The 15,972-nt window shown below is 41.4% G+C and overlaps 2 protein-coding genes across 14 annotated transcripts in view; one reads left to right on the top strand and one right to left on the bottom strand.

Annotated features, from left to right (window-relative positions):
- Positions 1 to 12,276, top strand: part of PICALM (phosphatidylinositol binding clathrin assembly protein) — a 68,294-nt gene extending 56,018 nt beyond the window's left edge. For 8 of the 10 annotated variants that reach the window (XM_076328413.1, XM_076328412.1, XM_076328410.1 and 5 more), the window contains 4 exons: positions 1,239 to 1,298; positions 3,417 to 3,521; positions 9,730 to 9,832; positions 10,820 to 12,276. In XM_076328413.1, the coding sequence (XP_076184528.1) occupies positions 1,239 to 1,298; positions 3,417 to 3,521; positions 9,730 to 9,822 (258 nt within the window). In that variant the 3' untranslated portion in view covers positions 9,823 to 9,832; positions 10,820 to 12,276. Of the gene's footprint in view, positions 1 to 1,238; positions 1,299 to 3,416; positions 3,522 to 9,729; positions 9,833 to 9,919; positions 10,717 to 10,819 lie in introns of those variants that run through there. The other 2 variants (XM_076328406.1, XM_076328408.1) reach the window with 2 other exon arrangements.
- CCDC83 (coiled-coil domain containing 83) overlaps positions 8,059 to 15,972 on the bottom strand; it is a 31,845-nt gene continuing 23,931 nt past the window's right edge. For all 4 annotated transcript variants that reach the window (XM_076328417.1, XM_076328416.1, XM_076328419.1 and 1 more), the window contains one exon: positions 8,059 to 8,328. In XM_076328417.1, coding sequence (XP_076184532.1) covers positions 8,137 to 8,328 — 192 coding nt within the window. In that variant the 3' untranslated portion in view covers positions 8,059 to 8,136. The remainder of the gene's footprint in view (positions 8,329 to 15,972) is intronic.

Genomic DNA, 15,972 nt, shown 5'->3' with positions numbered 1-15,972 from the left:
TACAAAGGGCAAGCAATAACCTCTGCTTGCTGTCTGAGGAATGCAGTCTTTCATTGCAAAGGATTTTTTTCTTTATGTCAACAGTGATATTGGTCTTTCCCTGTATTCTGTTTTTATTGCAGGGTAACTCTGTAACTAAAGGATGGTAGGTCCATACTTGAGCACTCAGAAATAAATTTAGTCAGCATGTTTGTGTGTGTGTAGGTGTGGGTACACAAGCAAAACAAAAAAAAGTAATTTTCAGGATAGCTTTGCCAGTTGAGTGAAATATATGGACAGTACACAGTCTAGATAATTGTCGATCGGGGAAACCTGTTCTAATGGCAATTGAAGTGCCAGTGACACTGGCTACTCTCTATGAAAAGGCAGCTGATACCTTAGAACTGAATTCAGAAACAGCTTTGCTGATGTCCTATTCTTGATGTTACAATTTATCTGCTTTAGTTAACCCAGTGTGATTAATATTTTGTCGCTTCCCTCTTTCCTGTATCAATAATCTCTGTGTACCAAGAAATGCATATGGTCTTTGTCTTGTCACGAATAGTAATCCCCACAGCAATAGCACGAAAATTACTGTTTTTTCTTAAAGGAGAGACTAACAGGAGGTGGAGTGGATAGACAGCAAGTTATCTGAATATTTATAAGCACCAATTTCTAGTCTGAAAAAAAAAGGTGTTTTGTCCTCGTAAGAGTTAATACTAATTTAGAAAGTGGATAATGAAACTGTAGAACAAAGAATATGGTTAGGATATGAAGAACTGTCTTTAACATATTTTTCTTTCTAAGAGTTATCAGCTGTTTTTTTACCTATATGTTGCCAAGTTGTTTACAAAACGTAGCTTCACCCCAGGTTTTGTCTGTTAACTTTTATGAAGTTACAGGAAGATTGCTGTCAACTTAGATTAAGGGTAATACCAAAATATCTGCAAAGTACTGAGAGGACTTTTAACCTGTTCAAATTCACTGTACTAAGTGGGTGAGTGAGAGGGGATGCAAGCTGGATATTCATGTTAGAGCTGAATTTATATTGAAGCATGGTAGGAGAATCCCCATAGCGTGTACGCCCTGGCTAAAGAGAAGAGAATTCCTGTAATGTTGGCAGAAGCAATGGTAATTTGGTCTTTCAGTCTATATTCATAATAAGCTACGTGCTGCAGTTGACCCTTTTAGAAAGCAGTGTCTCACCAGCATGCAGCTGATCTCTCCTCCCCTCAGTTCACCACTGTTTTTCGCACCAGGCACCACCTGTAATGGCATATCCTGCCACAACGCCAACAGGAATGATGGGCTATGGGATGGTAAGTGGAACTCCTGCAACTCAAAGAAGTCAGATGCTGTGTATCATTTGATTGCTTACAGTTTGGTAGCAGATGTTTTTCTGAACTATTTTACTGAAGACTGACTGTCAGCTCCTTTTGGTTTATTCTTCACCCCATAATTAAGTCCTGGTTTTCTGAACTGCTTCAGTGGGTTTTGTCTGAAATTAAGTCTGCCCTTTCTTACCTCACTTAGTTTTTCATAAACTTTTTAAAATTAAGACAGTGTCTATTCTTGGTGGGCTTTACTGGTGTAGAAATGAGTGTATCATGCGAGTATAGCTACAGTCACGACAGGAATGTTTTATCGGTGAAGTGAAACCTTCCTTGAATACTTGCTCCCAACCTCAGCAGAAGGTATCTGTAACGATCGATGCTACAAAACTGCGAGTTTGTGACACTGCCGTGTGTTGTGGCGTTGGTTGAGAATTGAATCTTTGTGACACACCAGCCGGAAGGCTTTTGACGTAAACCTGACCTTGCTGCTTGTTGCTCTGAAAAGTTGTTCAAATTTTTTTCTCATCTCAAATTTTAAAATATTTCTGAAATTATATGCCTTAACTCTTCTTTATTAGTATGGTTTTGATGTAGCACAGCTTTGCTGGGTGAATAAAAGGGGAGAGAACAATTATTCTGTTAAATGGCTCACAGATTAGTCTAACAAAAATAAGCTAAATGTTTCATCATATAAACAAATTAGATTAATGATTTATAATTTCTATATGCTCAGTAAGTGAACTTCAAAAGTAGCCAACTGTGTTCTTGAGGGTCTTTTGGGAGAGCATCATGTTCCCTGTTACCCATCCATGAACTCCTGTAGTATGTTCTGTGCAAAGTCGTGGTTAAACTCCCTTTAGTGTTGATTCAAACTTGATCTACACCGCTTTGCACTGACGGTACTGGAAGCATTTTCTTGGTTATTTTGATTCAGCAGCTGGGGAAGGTAACATTTCTAGTGTATAGAAAGTAATCTTGCGTGTTCCGTAAAGCAGCTTTCACCGTGGGGTTTAAATGCCAATGTGAAATGGAAACTGGAATTAATAGGAGCCATAGCTCTCTTACCCTGCGTTGCTGTTACTTGTTCAAAAGCGTGCAACGTCTGAGTGGACGAGTGAGCCGGGCCATTACAGAATGACCGGTAGGCTTTATAACACATCCTGAAAACTGTTCTGGCTTGTCCAAACTTTACTCAGGACATTTACTGCTAGGAATCTCTGAAATGTTAACCCATTTTACAACCTTTGTGTTCAATTTTTCCTAAAAGTAGGAGGTACCGTAGTTCTGAGCATGGCCAGACTGAGGGCATACTGGGACAGGCAACTCCGTTAGTACCTTAGCATTCCCTGGCTGCTGCATTGTGCCAGCAGCTATTTTTAACTTTTTTCGTAGAGCGTTTTCATCAGGGTCGGTTTCTTGAATGGGTTCACCATGTGATTGCCCGAACAGCTGGTTGGCATGATGGGCGGAGTACCGGGATTAGTCAAGGAAAAGCTGCTTGGAATGGGGATTGCTTCAGTAGGACTGCTGCTGGGTGTCAACCCAAGCCTGAGGGGAGTGCCAAAAGCAGTGCCAGAGATGGGCATCTATGTAAAATAAATAAAACCTGACTTCTAAGACCATTAATACATGTTAAACTCTTAGTTTGGCTCGGCCAGAGTGTCAGAAACGTTAGACTTTGATTGCATAATGACTTAACATTAATTGTGCATACAGTTCTCAAGTTTTCTTGAACGCCGTCAGCTCTGCATTGGTATCTGTGAAACTGTTCTTGTGCTTTCGAAGGCAGGCAGGGAAGTGCCGTCAGACCTCAGTTTTGGGAGCAAGAGGACCAGCACAAACGCTTGTGCTTAAACAAGTATTTTAGTGTTTCAGATCTTTGCAGCAAGAGATTAAATGGGCTCAGTTGTTACTGAGAGTATTCCTTGAAAAGGCTGTAATGTTCCTTTCCAGTAACCTTTACTTGCAGAATATTGTAGAAAGATCTTATATGATTGCATATACCAAATATGACCAAAATTTACCATTTTCCTTTCTCTCCTTAAATACTTGCAATGTATTAATGCTATGTGTGATTTGATGTTGTCTGGATTTTTTTTTTAGCCGTCACAGATGGGAGGCATACCGGTAATGACACAGCCAACTTTAATATACAGTCAGCCGGTCATGAGACCACCGAACCCTTTTGGCCCCGTACCGGGAGCACAGGTGTGTATATTCCAAATAACTGGTGCTAGGAACAAATTGCAGCCGGGTCAGTCTCTTTAGAATAACTTTCATATTTTCTTGTGTTGGACAAATGTATTGGCGCAAGCCCAGTAGTTCATGTAAGGATTGCTTCCTGGCTTCTTATATCCAGGTTGGCAGCATCAAGTTTGTTTTACAGGAGCAAAGAGGATAGCATTTTAAGGCATTGTTTTTTCTGGGAATGTGACTGAGGTTATCCTCAACACTTTAGTGAAAGGATAAGAACAGTTAACGTCTGTACCGTTTGCTGAAGGCAGGCTTCTCCCCCAAAGCTTGTGTTCTCTGCTGCTTTACCTCCAAGTGTAGCATGGTGAGATTGTGCTATTACAGCTTTTTCCTAAGTGTATGTGGCACTGTTCTTTGACCCGTTACACTTAAAAGTATTAGATTATAAAGTAACCAAGTCTGGCAGTAGCTGTAAACTTTTTTAAGTGTAAGCTGCATGCTGATATGGCAGCATTTTGCAGGGGACAAACGGGGTGTATGTAGCCTTTTAAGTCTATGGCTGTTACAGATGGGTTTGAAAAGAACACGGTATCAAACTTGGTGAAGCTTCAACCCAACATCTGGTAGTCAGTACTGACCACTCTCAGCGGGAGGCACATGGCACGTGCATCTAGTCTTAACCGTTGTATCCTCTAAAGGTCTTTGTCTTCCTCTGAGTTTTTGCAGAAGATGGTATTTACAGCATAGTGAAGATACTTGATAGCTCTACAAATCTGTCTGGCCTTTCCCTGTTAAAGGTGTTACGTTAAATGGAGCGTTCCTTAAATTGCCTGCTTTCCTGCTTCCCGTGATGTCGTGTGTAAATTCATTACCTGACGTACTGGAATAAAAGAGTGCGCTGAAGGGTTACTCTGAACATTGAGAAGAACTGACTCTATCAATACTGGAGTTAAATACCTACCTTTTATTGTTTGTTTTGCAAACTTCTGTCACTGGGAAGTGTCTGTCTGAACTCACTGTTGTAACCCAGTAGCCATCTGAAGATAGGGTTTTTTTTTTTTGCAGTAGGAAAAACACTGGGGAAAAAAAATAGCCGGGAGAGGGGATGGATAACCTTGAACGCCTTCATACTGTTTTCAGAAAATATTGAGACCGTTAAGACTTTGCTGTGTTTGTGAACCGTAGTTGGAGGCAGAGCCAAGTTCAGCTGGCAGATCAGAACTCCAGTATTAACAGTGTGGTTTTACTTACTAGTCAAGTGTTTCTTTGTCAAAGTTCACGCTGCACATCATGCCTCTGTTAGGAAACTGTGATATATTGGGACTGTATTTTGATCTTACTATAAAGAGCTCTGGCTTTATAGGTGACTTTAAAAACATGCACGTATAAATTCACTCAAGTATATGTTGGGGGGTGGGTGTGTTTTTGGGACTAGAGTGTGGAGGGAAAAGAATTCAGCAGTAGGTTGGAAAGGAAAAGAACCTCAAACCTTTCTCCAGTGCCTGAATCTGATCCTTAACAGGAGAGGCTGTGTTGTGTGCTGCCAGTGGGCAGTATGTCCGTTGTCTTTGCTAAAATAGATTTTTTTTTTTAAATTTTTTTAAAAGGCTTTATCTGAAAGGGATGCTGTTAGATTTCTTTAGCTAGAAACGCAGTTTTCAGTTGGCTTTCTCTTGGACTTCTGAGAGCTGCTTTGCATGTTCACTGTCAAATTTAAGTGATTTGGTGTCGTTCACCTGGGTTTTATACTATTTCAAGGGGAAAAAATGTGCTTATGATACTTAAATAGAGAACAAGTTAAAGGATCCTTAAGGATAAGAGTTTTTTTCTGCAATTCCCAAAACATCAATTTTGAAATGTCCCTTTTAAAAAAAAAAAAAAAAATCTGCTGCCTTGCCTAATTCGGTTATAAACAGGTAGGTAGGTCTGACTAGGTAGGTGAGCCTTTCTGCTTCATTTGACATTGCAGGGCTTGGTCTAGGTTGAATCCCAGCTGGCTGTCATGACAGGAGAAAGAGGAATTAGTCACAAGTGAGGTGTGTAGAGCTCTATTATATCTATCGCTTATCTGACAACATGTTTGGCTCCCGTGAGAATTAATTTGCAAGACAGCACACCCTTTGAATCGGCATTTGCTGTGCGACCAGGAAGGGTTTTCCCCGAGACACGCAGTCTGCGTTGCTTGCGGGTGTTGAGTTTTCACAAGTCTGACATCAGTAAAGCAATTTAAATGAAGCAAAGGCTGCGTGCGAGAGCTTCTTCCTCATACGCAGCAGAGATGGCATTTACTAACCTATAGCCACGGAGGGGAGTTACAGTAGTATTGCACTAAATTTACTGTACGCTTAGTCTTGGGGTTCTTCTGAGAGCATATTTGTCTGTTCAGGTTTAGTTCGTGCTCCTGTTGTGCCAGAAATAGAAATGGAAAATAAAGAAATAAAAACGTGTGTTCTTGGGGTGAGTAAACAAATCTTAGAGTGCATAATGGTTGTCTGAAAGGCTCACAATTCAAACGGCCTACATCCCACGTGAATCGCTCTAAACACCGTTATTCTAATACAGGTTTTGTCCGTGGTGTCATCACTGCCAAAAAGTAAATTGCTTTTAATATTTACGTTTAAAGCACTGGATTATATCACTTACCTCTAGTCTGCTGATAGATCTTGGTTGCTGTCTGCAATAAAGAAACTTGAATGTACCTAAAAGCATAATGACAGATAGGAAGTTGTTGCCAAAAAATTATATTGCCAAGTTGTGGTGTGTTGGGAACTCCTCCTACTTTTGTAGACGGAGTGGTAAAATAGGCATCCCATGTTGTCCAGTTTCTTTGTGATTTTAAACTGGTGTTCCTAACTTGATACTCTTAAGGATTTGTTTTAATAAATATACTTTTCCTACCTCTAGACATACCTATTTTGCCTCTGAAGTGTTCTGTTTACATGCATGCAATTTTATTTCTAATTGTTGCTGTCAAAAGCAAGGTTAGTTTGGGTTTTTTTAAGGGCAAAATAATTTGAAACAGTCAAGAATGAGACTTAGAACAGTTGCTGCTTTGAAAATCTAGGTGCAGGAGTTATTCATAGTTTTAAAAGAAACTGGTGTGTACCTCTTTTCTTTGAAATTACTTATCTTGCGTTAGGGTCAGTACTTCCCACTTGAGAAATAATAGTTTTCATCATGATAAAATAGTAGGTTTTCCTCACTGCAAAATGTTATATCGTGCTACCCAGAACAGTGAGAATGGTCGGAGCTGTGTGATTAAATTTTAGCTGGTGGAGGGGGAGAGAGTGTGTGTGTATGAGGAAGGGACAGGCTGAATCAATGGTCCAAACAAGGTTAAAGAGTAGCCAGAGCGATGGCAGATGTGATACCGTACAGCAAACGCAAAACATTTCAGACAAGCCAGATCCGAATAAGATACAGTTAACTGGAATATAAACTACCCATTGTAAGACCTGAGCGTCGTAATGCACAATGGCGGCGCTTGAATGTTCACCGCCACCAAAAACATCGTCCTGTTAGCTAATATAAAATGGTAGAGTGCTGACAAATCAGTGGTGTGCCTCTAAGTGTTACATAGTCTGGTCTGGTTACCCCCAAAAGGACATAGCCTTAGGAGGGGAAGCAGCTGGGTAGTGAAAATTTTATTCCATTTTAAATCTTAAAGAAATTACTCTGCCTACTGCCAGCATCTGTGTGATGAATTGTAACACTGCAGTTGTTAACGTCACTGAATCGTACAGAAAAAGTAGTAGGAGCGAGCGCCTGGTGATGATGAAAATAGGTAAATGTACAGATGAGCAAGTTGGTTGGGGGGGGGCGGGTGTTGGTTTTGGTTTTTTTAATGTTTTGTGTTTTTGAAACTGGAAGAACAGGCTATATAGTTCGGGGCAGACTTATGCCAGAAAGTAGACTTCACAGGTGCTCCTTTGGCACATTAATCCTAAAATATGTGTTAAAACAGCTTGACAGACTCATTTAATGAGAAACCAGTATCTAGCTAATGTTGGGAATCAGCATAACACTCATGCGTGGAGGGGTTCTTCTGTGTTTCTGTGACTCCGGGGAGTTTTTGTCTTTGTTGGAAGCAGCAAGAAGTGACGACTGCTGTTGGAGGTGAGACTAAGCTTTGGGTCTGATCCAGCACAGTGTTCATTTCAGCATTTCAGATCATACAGGCGCAGGGCAGTAAGGAGGCTAAATCCACAGTTCTAGGTGTATTAGCGCTGGAGAAACTGATGGCCAGCGCTGTTGTTAAATGCTTCTCCTTAGAAACTGCTGCGGTCGGTTCCGGTTTTCAGATATGTTTGTAAGCGGTATTCTGGATAGATGCAATGGAGGAAACTGTCTAACTATACTTTCCACATTTTGTTTTAGGCCTCCTTTTTAATAATTAGAGGAACCTCATTAAAATACATATTTACTGTAAGGTATTGTGTCTTGTCTGAATTTGGCTGTGGCATCTAGGAAGTAGCATTGTCAAGTCCTTGCCCAGTATTTAACCCGAACAGGCTTCCTGAAATTTCGCCTCTGTTTCTGGTTACATGCTGATGTTGCACAAACGTCAGAGCTCTGAACCTACCAGTCTTCCACACTGCTTTCAAACTGGGACGTTATTTTGGACTTGATATCAGTTGGAGATTTGCCAACTCAATTTAACAGGACTTTTAATATGTGACTTCAAGCCATTTGACCGTGAAGAGGAAGAATGTCTCATGAACTCCAGTCGCAGCAGGCACGCCTTGCTGAAGTTAGGGCTCCGTTGGACTTTATCGTTAGTCTGGCTCAAATCCTGGAGAGTGGTGGGGTCTGTGACCTGCGGCTTTCCAAAGGGAAGAACCAAGTTTAAAAGGGGGAACTTCTGACAACCTGAAACTGCTTCTCAAGCACTTCCCATTCTGCCTCATGACTCTTCCATAATCTGTTTATGGGGACTGGATCCGAGTGCCCTATTGGGAGTGGGGTTTCGGGAGGGAGATAAAGATACCAACCCAGATAGAGAGTACTGATCCTGAAAGAACTCCTCCTCCCCACGTGGTTTCTGAGACAGACATTAACGTGAAAAAATTAAATTTGCAATGGTGATATTTACACTCTGGGCACTTTTGCAAGCAGTTCCCATAAGCATGTTCCCTGTCATGCGTAGGTTGGCAGGCATTCAGTATTTCTAGAGGAAATACCTCTTCATACGATGTTTTTTGCAGTGGGTATGAAGTGCAAGTATGCACTGCTGATTAGTGACTCAATTATGAGTAAATTGTTAGAGTGATGGAATCTGAAATGGAGAAAGTTGACTGTTTTACTTGTAACTGCAAAAACATGCGAGCTCTATGAGGGAGGAGAGCAAATAGAATTTAATAAAGCACCATTTTATAAGGGGGAAAGTACTAACAAAGAAGGAAAAGGGCTAAAAAAAAAAAATAAATCAACAAATAGCAGATACTCTTGCAATTACGGCCTGGAGATTACTGGTCCCTTCCAGCAGCAGCAGCTGGAACACCAGTATTACCTACTTGTAAATTACGTGCTTCATATGGCTGAATTTGTAGTGTGGTGCTTTAAATACATGGCTATAGGGTGTGATTTTTGTTAGTACAGATAGTATAGATTATCGGCCTCAGTCTTCAGTTCCTGCCTAAAACGGCAGCGGTTGACAAACTCTCATCCAATTTTTTTTTTCCTACCCCCAGAATATATCCTGTGTTCTCCTTCTGGGCCCCAAATTGACAACTGTCGGTTGTCTGCTCTCCAGCTTCTTTTTATACACAACCTATTTTGAGAGGAAAAGATGCTGAAGGCTGTTCCTTCTGGAGCTGCCGTGCTCTGGCCAGTCCCCCAGTCTCATCTCTCCCTGCCAATACGTAGTTTTGCCGGTAAAGCGGGGAGAGTGCTAACCTGTTTCACAGGAGTGTCAGGCTTAACATTTTGTATCTTCTTTTGAAGAAAACCGCTGTGAAAGTGCGAGGTTATCTGCTTATTTGGCAAATGCCAATTAAGTTTCCTTTCTGGAGGGTCACATCCAGCTTGTTTCTGCATTACACCGACCATTGAAGAGGCTTTCTGTTTTCCATATGACCAAACACCTTGTTTTAATAGTTGATTTCTGCCAAGTTTGCCTCTTAACCTCCCCTTGTCCTTTCATTACACGTTCAGCTTTCATATTCTGTCATTCTGAGACCTTTTTTTCTTTTTCTTTCCCTTTCTCTGTCGTCTTTCCTACTAGCTGTCTGCAGCATCCAGCCCTTCCAGTCAGAGTCCTCACAGAGCCTCAGGAAAGGATCCCTTTGCAGAGCTCTCTCTCCAGGATTTCTTGTAGAACAACTTAGGTATTGTCCATTATTCTGGGGAGATGCTGGTTTTTGTGATATAAAGCGAAATTAAAGTTCTAACTCAAGTTTTATTAACGTGACTAGAACTGTTCCTGAAGAAAATAAAACAAGTCATGTTGAGTTGGAAGCATTGTGGAAGTGACTTGGAAACTCCGTATGCTTAACTGCAGCAGTTAAAAGGCCCGATCAAGTCATTTTGCTTCAGTTTGCTTGGAAATAAAGTTTGATAGTTGCTTTCCGAACTGCAAGAGCCAGCACACAAGGTAGCTTGCTGCAGCTGGGGAGAAGGAACTGGTACTACTGGGTATTTACCACTTCATCAGGAAAATGCTCAGGGTTCGTGGTTATCAGCAAACACCTGACTGCTGCTGGCAGTCTGCTCGTGCACTTCACCAGATTGCTTGACCAAAGAGTTCACTTCATGTGGGAGAAGAGACTTGGTTTCAGGTGTGCGAGGGTTAAATTTTGGTACAGATGGGCACTGGAGTTCTTCTGTTCTTTTTTTTATCAGTCTGGGGCAGGTGGGAATTAAATACAAAAATGAGTGAAAACATGAAAAAATTCAAGAATACGTAGTGTAAAGAAAGAGTAGGCTTTATTGCACGCAGCATCTGCTTTTCTTTGGGCACTTCCTCTGGTTCAGCGTGAAAAGTGACCTTGAGTTCTCTTTGTAATGATGTCGATCCATGTTACGCTGCCGCTGGTGACAATGTTGCATGGCGAAGTAGTAGTGGGTTTTTATTGTTGGACAAACCAGCTTAGTGCAAAGAGGTGTTCCAAAGGCTGGTGTGGTTGGAAAAACCTCCTGATGGCTTTTGGTTGCTTTCTGGCCCTGTTTTCATAAAATTTTTGTTTCTATTCAAAGCTTCAGATCTTGGGGTAGCTTGGGCATTTGAAGAATGTAAATTTTTTGAAGAAAACACAGGTTTATAGTGAAGTCCTACTTCTGTTGGATGTTAACATGAGGGTTTTTAATCTTTCCAGATTCAGTTTATGTAACTGCGTTAGATGGAAGAGAAAGGAACGTTTCCGAAAAGATGTGCTCACCAGTAAACCCCCACTTCCAGGAAAAAAAAGAACTTCATTCTCTCAAACTCTCCTCTTCCATTAAATGATGTGGTGAAATGATGAAGGCCAATGAAGGAACCCGGGACAACTCCGTAAGAAAACGTCAATATACAATACAAAGCCAAGAATTGCCATGAATTAAGACTAAGATCTATTTTTTGTCCTGGTGACTAACACATCAATACTTTCAGCTTCTAATAATATCCATAATCAGTAACCTACGAAGAGAAGCCTTTATTCTGGAAATTGAGATTGGTGTTTGGAAATGCTGTCTGGCATGGAGAGATGCGTCCTTTACCGTAACTCGAAACAAGACTCTGGGCAGGGGAGGGTCAAATCCTAACTCTTAATTCTGCAGTTACCTTTTCTTCAGTCCTCACAAATGTAGGCACAGCAGTAACGGAAATTAACTTTTTTTAAAAATTATATATTCAGTTTGCAGTAGACATTCCTTATGTATTATTGTTTGTATTTATTTATGATTATCAATTTAACATTAATATTGTATCAAAAAAACCTCCTTATGAAAACGAGTATGGATGTATACAGTATGTCTGATTTTTATCCACAAAGAATGAATCTGATTCAGAATGCTTTTCAGCTGACATACAGAGCACTAAATATTTTAAAGGTCTGAATCTAATGAATTCTCAGTATATATGGGAATTAGGGAAGAGCTGTAAAATGCATTAATCCTTATAGTCAATTCTGTGCCTAGGATTTTGCAAGGGAACAGTTAACTGACTAGAAGAAGCACTACATTTTTAATTCAGCATTAGTGCATTGGGAAGGAACTTTATTGCTTTGTGCTTGGCATGTCATTATTTTTACATTTGACATTATAAGGCCTTTCCAAAATGAATGTGAGGAATTGCTTTCACTTTAAGACTTTCCTTCTTTCCTGTTATAAAAAAAAAAAAAGGTGTTTGTGCGTTGGGGGGGAAAGCCTTTTCATTTGGCTAGTGCCATGATTATGATCATGTACCTTTTAAAAGTAAAAAAGGGGGAAGTAGCTTCCTTACATATGTCTAGTGGGTATTTAGTTAACGAAGAATTAAAGTAGCACTGTTGATCGGTGCTTTGTGTAAATACATCATAACTTCTGGGTGGAGTGGGGCCTTCAGAAGGATAGTCAGTGATATGAAAGCAATTCTGTACATGAATTAAGCATACTTGCTGCATTGTCTCTGCAGATTCTATTTTTGTTTAAAATATTAAAATGTATGTTAGCAAAAATGGGTGGATTTTCAAATAAAATGCAGCTTCCACAGAACTTTTGTTACAGTATGAAAGTCTGAGGTGCTTCTTTTCTTTTTGCTGCTTACAATGTGCACTGATAATGGCTTTGTTTACTTAATAAAATACCAAATGTATTTCATATGTGCATATTGTATTCCAGGAAGTGCAGCGCTGTGAATCTGTGAACGGCCTGATCTATACACCATCTTCCTGGTGGTGGTGCTGCAGTAGATGGCCTTGGTTCTGCTGTAATGAGTTGTCTCACTAAGAGCCGGATTCATAGAATAGTTTGGGTTGGAAGGGGCCTCTAAAGGTCATCTAGTCCAACCCCCCTGCTATGGGCAGGGACATCTTCAACTAGAGCAGGTTGCTCAGAGCCCCGGCCAACCTGACCTGGAATGTTTCCAGGGATGGGGCATCCACCACCTCTCAGGGCAACCTGTGCCAGGGTTTCACCACCCTCAGCGTACAAAACTTCTCCCTTATATCTAGTCTAAATCTACCTCCCTTTAGTTTAAAGCCATTCCCCCTTGTCCTGTCACAACAGGCCCTGCTAAAAACTTTTCCGCCATCTTTTTTATAAGCCCCCTTTAAGTACTGAGAGGCTGCAATAAGGTCTTCTCGGAGCCTTCTCTTCTCCAGGCTGGACAACCCCAACTCTCTCAGCCTTTCTTCACAGGAGAGGTGTTCCATCCCCCTGACCATTTTCGTGGCCCTCCTCTGGACCCGCTCCAACAGGTCCGTGTCTTCCTTATGCTGAGGTCCCCAGAGCTGGACGCAGGACTCCAGGTGGGGTCTCCCCAGAGCAGAGGAGAGGGGCAGAATCCCCTCCCTCGACCTGCTGGCCACGCTTCTTTGGATGCAGCCCAGGATACGCTTGGCCTTCTGGGCTGCGAGCGCACGTTGCTGGCTCATGTCCAGCTTTTTCATCCACCAGTACCCCCAAGTCCTTCTCGGCAGGGCTGCTCTCAATCCCTTCATCCTTACTTAATATGGTATTTCACAATCTTCTAGTTCTTCAAAATATTAATGGCAATAAATGTGCTGTTTATAACTGAGCAAGAAGTATAAATGTGCTAAAATAATTATTTAGGTATCTTCCCTAATCTTCCAGCAGCAGTTAATGCTGGTGAAGCTTTGAACAGCTTGCTCAGACCATCGTCTGCATTAGAACCTGGTTTTCATCACAGGGACTTGTGACATAAATGGAACTTCCTTCTTCTCAACTACCTGAGGCTTGTCCTGAAGGATGTGCATTATAAAATGATCAGTACAGAGCGGTAGATTTAAAATTTGTTTCTAAAAGCATGAATTAAAGAAACCTGAACCTGTTACTTCTAGAGTATATAATGCATGTGCCCGGATCTGGGGAGTTTCGTAGACAGTTTCCTTAAATCTTTACCTTCCTGCAAATGAGGCTTTCAGTGTGGGACTGCACCACCGGAGAACAACTGCTTTTTAGTTTTTTGCTTGCACTCGGAATACCAAAGGTGTGAATTGTCTGAATTGGGGGTCAGCTGGAAAAAAGGTGCACATCTGTGTCCTAGTAGCTAAATCAGTAACTACCAGGGTACAAATTGTTCTGGAGCACAGTCCATAGCTTATGTGAAAGATTAATATAGACCTTCCTCCTCCTCCGTAGCCCACTGTGCTGGGTTATGATAAAAACAGACACCAACCTTGTCATCCTTTTAGGTCTGTGATGCTCTCTGCACAGGGGTTTCTGTCTCTGTTTTGAGGCTATTCACTGAGGCTAAATCTGCAGTCTTAGATCTTTTCGATCCCTTGGGCCCCCTTTGTGGGGCTGTGGACCTGAGGCTGCAAATCATGCAGGTGCCAAAAATCCCCAAACAAACACAAACAGCTCTTCTGCAGGGATGAGGAACTCTTCACCTGTTATCCTTTACTGCTGACTCATAGTTGCTCTGTGTTCTTCTAACCTGCACAGCAGCTGTGTTCGCTTTCTTGTCGGAGACCTTGCTAATAAACCTTGCTTTTGGTTTACTCTTCAGAGACAAACTGGCTTGAGAATTTCCCTGAGGATTATTTTCCCATTTACTTTGTTCCTAATGTTTGCTTTCAGTATTGCTGGAATAACTCAGTTGTAGCTTAATTTAAAAAGCATAGCTCATAGATGTGTTTCTTTTGAATTACTGGCCATTTTCAATAATGGGGGGTTGTGAAAACCTGGTTCCCCTCAAAATTGAGTTCAAAGGCTGTTTAATCTAGAAGAGCAAACTCTGTCTAGGAAAGCTGCCTGCTCCTAGCAAGCGGGGGAGGGTACAGTGGTTTGTTAGAGGGTTGCGGTTCTTTTCTAGAGCTTTGTGAAGGAAACTAGTGTGTCAGAATTGTCACAATATTTTAATTTTTTTAAATCAGAGAATTATATAATTAAAACATCTGGAGTTACCTCTTGAGACAATCACTCCTGCCAGTTAGTAGCTTCATACGTTTTCTAAAAGCCCGAATGTAGAATCTTCGTCTGAAGACAAATCTAAATTCTTTTGCTGCTTCTGTTCTTTGTTTCAAAGTCACAAACTAAACTGAACTGTTACATGCAATGAACTGACACTGGGAGTACCTCAGGAAACATTTAAAAACCATTTTTACGTGACATCAGATGGTCCATTCAACCAGCTACTGGAATAAGTCACAGACTCCCCCAGCTGCCGAACAGCCCTTCAGCAAGAAGGGGGGACGGGGTGAAACCCTGCATTTCTTATTAGACACGAAGTGCCTGTTTTCAGAGCCTGGTATAAATTTTGTAGCGACATAATTGAATTGCAACTTGAAGGCTGTGACATAATTGAGATAAAGATTGTGGCAGAAAAATGAGGATTAGGTGCCAAAAATGCTGGGAAAGACAGGAAATGCTGATGGGAGCAGAAGATTGGCAAGGTAATGTGGGGGGTTGTGGAAAAATGTGCTGAATACAGAAGAAAAATCAATGTTAATGGGAGCATCTGTAAACTAAGTAAGAGCTTTCCCCTTGGCCTGTTGGCAATCTTCTGACTTGACCTTTGCAGCTCCCTCACACTGCAGGGGGAGAGAACAGAAACAGTCTTGACATCTTTTGCTGAATTTGCCCAAGAAAAATCTGTGAGTTATTGATGTTTTCCGTGTTCAAACTGGGGAATGAAGGGACTTGGCTGATGAGTACACTGCATCCTGGCTAGATCAGGGGAATGAGCGAGGAGGAGAGAACCCTGGACAGGTTCCCCTGAAGGTGTAACACTGCTGCCAGCCGCTTGGCACCCTTTTGTATCTGAAGGCTGAGTAAATACTATATCCATTTCGCTTGTGGGAGATGACTTGCCCAAGATAACAAATCGGTCTACGAGTTGAGTAAAACACGTTTCTTATTTCTTTTCTTGCTTGTCTGCTGATGAAATTTCCTGAGGCAAAGATCAAAAAGCCCTGGAACAAACAGCCAACTTCCTTAAAAGTTCTGTTGTGTGAGCCGATAACGGTACTGAAAATGTGTTGGATGCAAGCATATTGCTCTGCATACCCGGCAGCTGTGGTATACGAGGAGAGCTGAGGCCTTGGGTTTATTTTCATAGCATAGATCTCTGTTCACAGTGGTAACTGCTGAACTTCCCCGTGCCAGCTACAGCAATAGCTCAAGTGTTGTTTTTCTAGAAAGGCATTATTTGATACAATTTTAGCCTCTTGCTGCACTTTAATCACTAAAAGTGAGGAAAAGATCCAGCACCATGTCAAATCCCAGGTTTCCGTGGCTCAGTGGAGATGTTCTATGGGTCACATACGGGAACAGTTGTTGGCATCTTGTTACCATGTCACGTCCTAAAACAACATCGTGTTTGTGG

This window comes from Aptenodytes patagonicus, chromosome 1 (assembly GCF_965638725.1).
Source record: "Aptenodytes patagonicus chromosome 1, bAptPat1.pri.cur, whole genome shotgun sequence".
NCBI lineage: Eukaryota > Metazoa > Chordata > Aves > Sphenisciformes > Spheniscidae > Aptenodytes > Aptenodytes patagonicus.
Note: the sequence above shows the minus strand (reverse complement) of the source record. Positions and strands in the feature narration are given on the sequence as shown.